Genomic DNA, 10739 nt, shown 5'->3' on the forward strand with positions numbered 1-10739 from the left:
CAGTAAAGTACTTTGTCCAGGGAGTTGGGAATGGCTATTGGGCAAGCAATCACCAAAGTCAATCCCATAAGGCAATGTGACCTGATGGAAAACGGTGCATGGAATAAATTCAACTTTAACGCTAAATTGGCATAACTCCACTGCTGTTTATCTTTATTTTCTTAGATGTTAACTTCTTTACCTTAAAAACAGAAGTTTTCATATTATTCACCAAACATTGCACACTTGAGAAACAGAAAATGCTGGTAAGAATACAATGATGCACTACCAAACGTGAAATAGATAGCTAGTGGGAAGCAACCGCATAGCACAGGGAGATCAGCTCGGTGCTTTGTGACCACCTAGAGGGGTGGGATGGGGAGGGTGGGAGGGAGGGAGACGCAAGAGGGAAGAGATATGGGAACATATGTATATGTATAACTGGTTCACTTTGTTATAAAGCAGAAACTGATACACCATTGTAAAGCAATTATACTCTAATAAAGATGTTAAAAATAAAAAGGATACAATGATGGTTGCATAATCTACTTGGTGATAGATCTGAAAGCCCCTTCTTTCTAGAACTTTGAGCAAATAATTTCAACTCTCCTACATATCAATGTTCTCTGCAAATTAAATGGGTCCAAATGGATGATCTCAAAATTCTTTTCTGCTTTACCAATTTATTATTCTATGATTTGTGGTAATAATCTATTCATTGAATAAATGTCTTAAAATCCTGGAGTTTAGAAAATTATTGAAATTAAGGATTAAAAGTGGTACAATCACTGTAGAAAGGACTTAAACATTGATATACCCCAGGAGTAAGCAATTACACCCCTCAGTATAAACACCAGAGAAATTCTTTCACTTGTCCACTAATAAATATATATATAAGAATGTTTACAGAGATACCATTCGTATGGAAAATACCCAGAAACTCTTCAAATGCCAAAAAAGTAGGGAATAAATAAATAAATAAGCTGTAGTATGTTCACCCAATTGGTTATCACAGGAGTTAAAATGAAGTACAGCTAGTTGGAACACCATGTATGGTGTTATAAATATAATATTGAGAAGAAAAAATTAGTCTCCTAAGATTATACATAAAATTTCAATACCCTTTTTATAAAGTTAAAATAACTAAAACCAAACAACATGTGTATTAGAAATATGTAAAACTATAAAACTAGGTATGCTTTCAAAAGGCAATGAAATGATTATTATAAGAGTCAAGGTAGTAATTACATTAGAAGGGAAGAGTGAAGAGTCCAATGGATAAGATGGAAAAGTTTCCCAGGTAATGTTAACTACTGTCAATGCTCTAATTATCACACTGAGTAGTAGATTCATAGATATATTTATAGGACTTTAAATAAATAAGTAGTTGAATAAATAAATACATACTCGCATACAAAAGGCCAACGGACTGATAGATTATATCAAGAACAAAGGATTGGGCTTCCCTGGTGGCGCAGTGGTTGAGAATCCACCTGCCGATGCAGGGGACATGGGTTCGTGCCCCAGTCCCAGAAGATCCCACATGCCGCGGCTCTGCTGGGCCCGTGAGCCATGGCTGCTGAGCCTGCGCGTCCGGAGCGTGTGCTCCGCAACGGGAGAGGCCACAGCAGTGAGAGGCCCGCGTACCGCAAAAACAAGGAAGAAAAGAAAAGAGGATTACGCTTAATCCCTGTTTACTTAAATTTCAAGTAAAAAAAAATTTATAAGTCCATATCATCTATGGAAGTTATTTTAGAAAAGACCTTTAAGCTCATGGTTTCATTCCGTACAGAAAACAAATGACGCAAAAATTCACTCACCAAAAAGAGTAGAATTTTTTGGTTATTTAGGATGTCTTCCATTAGACCACCTAGTCGTTTAATCAGTGCTAATAAAACAAGGAAGGAAATCACAAGCATACCACACCCTACCCTGAAATCCAGTCCCTCTAAGGATGACAACAGTCACTATTCTCTTTTATCACCAGTCTCATCCCTGTTCTTCTCTGGAGTGAGGTCAGGACAGTGAGATAGGAGGGTCCATCCACCGCATCCATTTTGCATGCTTGTTTGGTTTTTATGAGGCAGGATAGCATATGGACGAAGCTCCAAACTGCCTGGTCTTGCACCATATCTCCCTCGTGTGTCATATTTGGTGGATTCTTAGATGGAAATTTTCACATTTAACACCACTGAAATCAGGTTTTATCTATCAACTGAAGGCACCTTACAATCAGAATTGCAATCTTTTCTTTTGCTTTTCTCAGATAATGAGATGTCTACAATTGACGGTGTCTTCTATTTGATGTAATACTTTGTACAAGTTACTTAACCCTTAAGAAACCGTTTTCTTGTGTGTAAAATGGGCAAAAATCTCCCTGTGGCTAGTGAGGATAAAATGAGTTCATACATGCAAAGCACTTAGGATGGTGCTGCAGGTAGCAAAGTGTTTGTTAAATGCTAGTTATTATTTTTCTCCTTCAGTGCTCATCTGACTGAATGTAGGAGAAAAGAACGGTCATGATTATACTGATCCTGTGTTAGAACTTTTTTGGGCAAATGCTGACAAAGGAGAGGGATGCAAAGGAATCAAGGGTATACACAGGTTAGAAAAAAAGAAGAGACGAGGGGTAGAGAGACAAAAGACTGGTTGGAAATGAAGAAAACGGAAGCCCTGTTGAAGGGAAAAAACACGTGTAAGAGGAGGAAGAAAGGGGACACTGAAAGGTACTAGTCGGGAAGAGGGATATTCAGGCTTCAGATTTCAGAGGTGGAGCAGCTCTGTATTCTGAGCACAGCCTCTGAAGTGAGTGGCTGAAGCGAAGTGAAGGTAAAGACCAGTGTAGTTGGGCTCCAGCTGTCCTATAGTAAGTAATAATAAGATATAAGTATAATAAGATAATAAACTGAAATGGTCACCCCAGCTTTATAGCAGCTGAGGGTGTGTGACATTGCCGTCCCAACCAGAAATCCTAGGACAACTCTTTAAAAATATATATTTTTATACATATATATGTATAAAGACTTTAAAAATATATATTTTAAAAAGCCTAGCTAGTGTCTGCTCATTTACTTTTTTTCTTTTCTTGACGATATAATTACTTGGGACTGGGAGTTTTGACCTTTAGTAAAACTTTTTATAGTGCCAGTCTAGAAAATAATGCTTTGATTAAACATTTCTCTTAAAGACAATTTACCAACTTGCACTTGAAATTTAAGTAGTCATCTTATGAATATGTTTATTTAGAAGATCTTAAAAACTATATATTCTGTTGTAACATACATTTAGAATCCCTTGCTTAGGGCAATTTGGAGAGATTCTTGGAAAGAAATATGTATCTTTAATCTGAACCTTACTAATAATTGCAAGAGGAAAATGGCACACTAATTCTTGCATTTCGATAAAAAGAAAGCCACCATCAAACCACTTTAATGAAAGATTTAATACTCTGTTAAACACATAACTTTGCTTAGTTTGATATCTTACCCTGTGGTTTCATTTCCACAGGCTAGCCTCTCTCTAACAATGACACACATTTGATTAGCACCTACATTTTACCAAACATTATTTTCATATATATGGTCTCACATTTATTCTCCTCTTTCCCCCCAGTTTGCTGCTAAGGGAATTTCCTTGAGTAAGTTAGTTGGTAAGAATAGTAGAACATGGTTCTTTTTCCAACACTTAGCTTTACACATTGTCATGTATCTGTCCTAAACAGTGTGCTTGTACAAACACATACACTGACTGTCACCCTCTATTCTCTTCACACTAGTCTATCCTTATTCCCCTATTGGCTCCCCAATACCAACTGGGAGGGAGCATATGGCAGGTACAACTTACTGATAGAATAATTTTAACAAGTTACATCTGGAATCAATCCATTACGTCATCATTCTGACTTGTTAAAAAATATTCAGGAAACCAACGGGTCCTTTAAAATGACATGACGCTAAATAACTGGTTTGACTGGCATTTGTCATCCGGAGAGTTGTTTCCGTTTTGTGCGCTTGCAGACTAGGCTGAAAGAATGACTAGTGGAGAAGTAAATAGCAATTAGCTGATGTGACCCATGGGTAGATTTTCTGATTTTTGCCACTTGAAGCAATTCTCAAAGACATTTAAAAGGACTTCCGATTAATTTTCATGAAATTTGAGAGCAGTTATATAGATACTTTGCATCTTCAGCAGTGCATTAATTTGCAAATGATGGGGCCAGCCTTTAAGAATAGGGTGCTTCTTTAACATTTAGGATCAGATTGTAAAAATAATTACTTTCTCTCATTTTTTTTTTTTTTTGCCAAGATAAATCACTTTTATCTCTATAGGAAAGGGAGGATCTAAAAAATATATATAAATTACATTAGTAACACAACATAAGAAAAAAACAGGGGAAACAAAACCAACAGAGCAGTCTGTATGATGCTATTCTAACCTGTTTATAAAAAGGCCCTGCATCAGAAATTCACAATCCTACCCACTTCTAAAAATATATTTAGACATGTACAGAAGCGGTGGGCTTGTTTTTAAATTGCTTTTTTGTAAAAATATATTAAAGGTGAATAGAAATCCTCTCTCCCTGCCCCCTATCCAAGCCCCAGCTCTGTGCTGGGGATTGGAGACCAGTGGTAACTCTGTCATCATGTTCTAAACCTTGGTTACAGCCACTCCCAACCCCTCCCCAACTCACTTCACTTAGAACCTGAAACATTAAAAAAAAAAAAAAGCACATTAGCCTCTTTGGAAAAGCGTAAATCTGAGGGTAAACTTGCTTTTCATTTAAAACACAAAACAACAAACAGCCAGCTCTGAGAGCCCAACTAAATTAATCAGAAACCCAGTCAAATGGAGGTTGGGTTTCAGCTCCACAAAACTTTTAATGAAGAAACAGAAGGGAAAGAGGCCTGGAACCAGGGGGGATATGCTAGCAATTAGCTGCCTTTGAAAGATCAAGGGGAGGAGGGTGTTAATGGGCAGAAGGGCTGGGGTCCTGGTCTTGGTTACAGCAGTCAGGGCCTAGTCAGGCAGTTGCCTACACAGGGAAACGGGCTGCCCTCCTTCCCTCCCCTCACTACCCACTGTTGCTTTGAAATCCCCAAGAAAAGCAAAGCTGGGCAGAAACAGAGGGGAGGGGAGTGGGAACCTCACGTGCTAAGGGGGAGGTAGCCAGGCTTTTTTGCCTTTGGTGTGTATAGATGGAGGACTGCTCGGCCCCTGGGGCCCCCAAGATAGGAAAAGGATATGGGGCTAAGGGACCCCTGATTCCAAGGAAGGAGAGTAAATGTCGGGCTGTGGAGAAAAGAAAGACAAACTGGAGACACGAAGACGACCAGGGAAGCCTCACATATTCCCTGTGGCCTGCACGGTAGCTGTTAAGTTCCCCAGAAGCACTGGGAAAACTGAGGTGAAGTTAAAGTGGGGGGTAGAAGACAATGAAGCCCTCCACTTGGGCAGTGCCGAGATGGAGAGAGGGAGACGTTCTCCATCCAGTCCAGGTCACCAGGGAGGCAAGACAGGTGGAGGTGGAGGGAGCTGGGGGAGGGGGAGGGAGGGGGTGGGCACTGTCTGGACAACAGAAACACTCACAAAGGGAAGAGGGGGTGGGAGGTTCAGATGATCTGCTCCTTTACAGGTGGGCATCTCCGCTCCTAGGCTCGGGCTCCCCCCACATCAGCACTCTGCTTGAGCGTCCACCTGACATCTGGGAGTGTAAAGGTCCAGGAGTGAAGATGTGAGTTCTGAAGTCTTCTTCAGACCAAGACCTCAAGGTGGGGAGAGAAGCAGGGAGGCTCCTGATGGAGAACCTGGGGTGAGCTGTCCTGCCACATCCTCTCCAGAAGGTCCAGGCTGTGCTCTGTGGTACGGGTGAAGGGATCAGGCCGTAGAGCAAGGGCTATCTGCTTCAGTGGCAGATGCTTTCAAGGCGTTTGGGAGATGGTCTTTGCCTCCTGGAGCCCAGCCAAAGCTATGTGGATAATGTTCTGTAGCACCTCAAACTCTAGGCAAATCCCTGGAGCTCACCCTGGCAGAGGTGGCTTCATCTGTGGCCACCCAAAAGTTCTTTCCTCCAATGGGCTACAAAGTCTCAGTCAAAGTCTTGGGTGTTGGTCCTCTCCCCACCTTGAGAAGTGACAGGAATCTCTCTTCTTCCCAAGGATGAATGAAGTCAGCCCATGGCCTTTCTAGGCCACTCTGGAAATGGCCCACGGTGGGGCAGTACGAAGACTCTGGGCCCTCCTCCTTATTTCCATGAAGCATTTGGCAAGAGGCGGCAGAGGCCAGAGGCTTCTGCCAGGAACAAGGCTTGAGTGGGACACATCCATTGGGCTAAGAGGAGGCAGGAGAATGGGCAGAGGTGGGCAGGCTTCTGGAGACAGGGCTGGAGCCGCAGAAAGTGTTGAGCACTGGGCCTCCCACTTCATGACCAGGGAAATACCGAGGGGCCCAGGCTCTCCTCATGCCTCTCCTCATCCTGCTTTCCAGCTTTAAGTGGGGATGACAGTAAAGGGCAGACAAAGCTGGTGAAAGGGAAATGGATTGGGGCAGCAGAAAAGAGGGCTCTAGTCAGCTGGAAACCTCTCCCATTTACTGGCTACTCAGAGATATGGAAAAGGAGGGCAGGATGCTCCAGTGGAAGCAGGGAAGGGAGTTGAGGGAGTAGGTGAAGGGGCCCGTGGGAGAGTCCATGCCTTTGGTCAGTTCCAAGAAAGCAGGACAATGCGCCTCAGCACCTTGTCCGGGGCAGGTAGGATCCAGGAGTGCCCTGAGAATTGACAACGGAGAAGGCAATGGGGGTGAAGGGGTGAGGGGCAGGACACAAAGGGGATCACAGAAGCACTTTGCCATTTCTGTAGATTTTCAGGATACGGCCGAGTCTCTGCTTTGCTGTAGCCAGGCCCTTTTTGGGACGCTTTCCTGGTCCTGCTTGATTGCTCTGGGAGCCAACTGAAGGGCGCCGCTGGGTCAAGAAGACACCAGGGGCCATGGGTGTGGTGCTGCGGTTTGCCTGGGCCATGCCAAAGGCATTGGGACGAGCAGTACACTCATGGTCAGCAAGACTTCCTGAGAGGGCCTCTTGTTTAGGCTCAGGGGGAGGCAGGGGCGAGGAGGAGGTGAGAAGTTGGGGTGTAGTGGCCAGAGTTGGGGCTGGTACTGCCACGCTGAGATTAGGCTCTTGAGGGCGAGGCTGTTCTACCTCCTTCAACAAAGGCTTCTTCTTGATATATTTCTTCTTTGGGGCCTTCTGTAGCTCCTGCGGCGCCAACTTTGCAGCTGCTGCAGCCAAGCCTGTCTCAATGGAAGCTACCCGGGTCCCCTCACGCACAGGACAGTCCTGCTTCGGTAGAGTTGGGGTCACACGGGCTTTAGGACTCCATGGAGCATCATCTGAATTCTTCTTTTCCTTGGGTCGAGATTTCAAAGCAGGGTCATCATCGTCAGACTCCAGAGAAGGGTAAATATACTCTGCATCCTTGAAGCATGCTCCCAAGCTGTCCTGTTCATCGAGACTGGCGTTCTCCTCCTCCTCCTCGCTCTCGGTTCTCCAGTATGATGGCCGCTTGATGGGCCACTTCCCTGGGATGTGCTGGGAAGCAGGACTGCTAGACGCTGTGCCCAGCCCACTGCTGGAACTCCCACTGCTTCGGTCCTGCCCCCCGGTCCACCAGGCCTGCAGGCTGGAGGTAGCTGGCGAGGATGATGAGGACTGCGGGTTGGCCATGTACAGCATGCCCTGGATGGCCTCCTGAGTGCTGGGAGAGGCAGGGGCCTCGGTGAGGGCAGCATAGTCAGGTCCCCCCACCTGCCTGCTGGCCTTGAGCAGATCAAGAGTTCCACCAGCTCCACTCCCATTTCCAAGCTTGCCTTCGACCCCTTCTACCATGTCCTCATCTGCTGTATAGTCCTCCTCAATGTCAAACTCAACTTCTCCTGGTTCACGAACTCGGTTGGGGTCAGAGCAAGGCTTCGCACGGGGCAACTTTCGGGGAAATTTTGGTCTTATTATCAGAGTCGCCTTCTCCTTTCCCAGTCTCTCATCGATCTGCAGTTCATCATCTGAATCCAAGTCAAATTCATCCTCCATCACCTGTTCTGCCATCAGCCTAGCCTTGTCTACCTTCTTTGCGATCTTGGCTCGCCGAGACTTGGATAAGCTCTTTACTCTCTTGGCACTGCCATTAGACGTCAACAGGGCCAAGTCTGGCGAGTCATCATCTGAGTCATTCAAGCAGGTGCCAGTGATGTTGAACTTTGCTTTCTGGGAACAGCCTGTCTTCAGTGCCTGATGACTGTATGTGTCCATGAGATTATAGCTCAATTGGCCAGCAGGCCCCAAGGCTGAGCTCTCCTTGCCCTTTCGCTCTGCCTTCTTGAAGAATTCCTTGGGCTTCAGGCCTTTCTTCTTTGAACCACTTTTGGAGGGCAGTGACAGCCTGGACATGGATACTGAAGTGGAATGGGCTGGCCTGGTTAAGGGAATGGAGCCGGCTGGGAAGATCCTCTGCAGCCCAAAGATATTGCTTGTCTTCCCAACGTTCTGTCGGAAGATATCTTCCACCAGGCGAATCTCCCTAGCCAGATCTTTAATGAGCTGTACGGTCCTCACTGTCTCCGGGATCTCATCCTCGTGGTCTGGCAGAGCTTCTTTCCTTGTCCAGGCTCTAAAGGCCAAGTTCAGGGCTTTACCACCATGGACCAGGTAGGAGGCAGGGTGTCTCCTGTTTTCTCGCAAACCTCGAAAGACGTCCAGGATATGCTTTCCCACATACCAACAGATGGTCTCAAAGTTGGGGAACCTGAAGAGGTCTTCTGTGCTCAACCGCTTCTCAATCTCATAGACTTTGAGCTGCATTTCAATGTTAAGGCTGTGTAAGAAGTTCCCTCCAAAGACAAGGCAGTCCACGGGGGTCAGCACAGCATGGATCCATCCTGCAGGCATGAAAAGTGTCTGTCCTTGCTTCACAGAACACTTGTAGCACTTGTCCACCTGGTCCCCAAAGAACATCTCATTCTGGTTAGAGGAGCTGCTCCAGCACTCAAAGAGAGTCAGGTTGGCATTTGTTGGGCGGATCAGGTAGAAGATCTTCTCACCCTTGAGCACATGGTACCAGACCGAGCTGCCACCAAAGTCAATGTGAAAGTCGGTATAGCTATCCCGCACGCTCATGAGGCAGTACTTCTGCACATTGGGCCTCTCAAAGATACACTCCTCTGGCCACAAGTTCTCCACCCATGAGAGCTTCCGAACAATCTTGGGTGTCTCCACAAGGTTAGAAAGCCTGGTATCAGAGAATTCCAAACTAATGGCATTGAGGACTTTCTCCCTCTTCCCGCTATAATAATACTTCACAAAATCACCAAGCTTCATCTTGCAGTCGGCCTGGCGGGTCACATCAATCACATCAATCTCTTTGTCAGAACCAACATAGTGTTCCACATCCCTCACAGTGAATGATGGTGAGGGCAGCGTCATCCCCAACCCATCCTTCTTCAAGACCAGGATGGGCACACTGAAGCTATTCTCTTCCAGGAATTCCACGCTCAGCTGACTTCCAGTGGGCTTCAGAATCACTTCATCTGAGCTGTCAAAGGTCCTACTCCGAAGCTCTCGAATGAACGTAGGGCTTCCCGTCTTCACTGGCTTCCCCTTGTGTGTATCATGGCCTTTTGAAGATACACAGCGTTTTTTCATGATGGAGGGCCCATGTAAGACCTCACAATTGGGGCAGTGGTAGAGGTCAATGTCATCAGCCTTCTCCTCTTCAACACCAACACAACTGCCATGAAACCAGTCCTGGCACATGTCACACTGGATCATGAAGCGGGTGACATCGTAAGGAAGCCGACAGAGGCAATACACCGGTCCCGAGGCCATCTTCGCCTGGCCTTGGAGCGTCCTGCGGTGGGCCCGGTTCTCAGCGTCAAAGGGAGCGGGAGGCGGCAGCACGCACTCTCTCTGCACGAAGGGAGAATCTCTTCACGCCTCTCAAACTGACAGGAACCTCCTCACGCCCCAAACCTGACAAGAACGTACTCGGTCCGGAACCCTACAGGGACCTCCTCATCCGCAAAGCCGCAGGGATTCCTCACGCCCGCGGAGCTCAGTCCCACCAAAGCGCCCGGCGGCCAGGCTCGCTCCGGAGCTGCTCAGCGCCTCGCTCAGCGAAGGTTCGGCGACGCGCACCGAATTCTGAGATCGTCATGGCAACGCGGCGAACCTTTCTCGCCTTGTTCTCGAGCCACCCGCTGGGTCGCGCGGCCCTGGCCGCCCAGCGGTGCTTCAGGGCAGCTTTCTCCACAGCTCTGCCCCGGGCCCGGCCGTCAGGGCCTACTGGAGCCCGCGGCTCGGGCCTAGGCCGGCGGCCGCCTGACGAACAGGCAAGCGGCGGCGTCGCTGGGCCGGCAGGAGATCGCCGCGAGCAAACCAACGAGGAAGGAGATGAACCGGCGGCCCGGTTGGAGAAAAAAACAGCCCGAAAAATCGCCGGGAGAAGCCCGGTGGCGGTGATGGGCAATTCAGAGTAGTCAATCTCTCTCATTTTTTTTAATGCTTTTCCATCATTTGAAGATGGCAATAAACAAGGACAATTGCCTGGAATGCCCATTGGGATAAATGGATTAGTCAGTCTTTAAGTGTCATCAAATTCATAAGGACAAGTTGAAGTAAGTAGTCAGATGATATTGGACATTGATTCTAAAATGTGCAGAAAAGGAAAGCTACTCGGGAATACAAGAATGGTTCATTCATAGTTTTCCTACTT

At 46.6% G+C, this 10739-nt stretch overlaps 1 protein-coding gene across 1 annotated transcript; it reads right to left on the reverse strand.

Annotated features, from left to right (window-relative positions):
• Window positions 1–5692: 5692 nt before the first annotated feature.
• LOC309809202 (histone lysine demethylase PHF8-like) lies at window positions 5693–9980 on the reverse strand. The gene has a single exon (XM_082630105.1). The coding sequence runs from the start codon at window positions 9851–9853 to the stop codon at window positions 6806–6808; it is 3048 nt and encodes a 1015-aa protein (XP_082486231.1). The 5' UTR covers window positions 9854–9980; the 3' UTR covers window positions 5693–6805.
• Window positions 9981–10739: the final 759 nt, after the last annotated feature.

Source organism: Mesoplodon mirus, assembly GCF_964341445.2.
Source record: "Mesoplodon mirus genome assembly, chromosome: 8".
NCBI classification, from domain to species: domain Eukaryota; kingdom Metazoa; phylum Chordata; class Mammalia; order Artiodactyla; family Ziphiidae; genus Mesoplodon; species Mesoplodon mirus.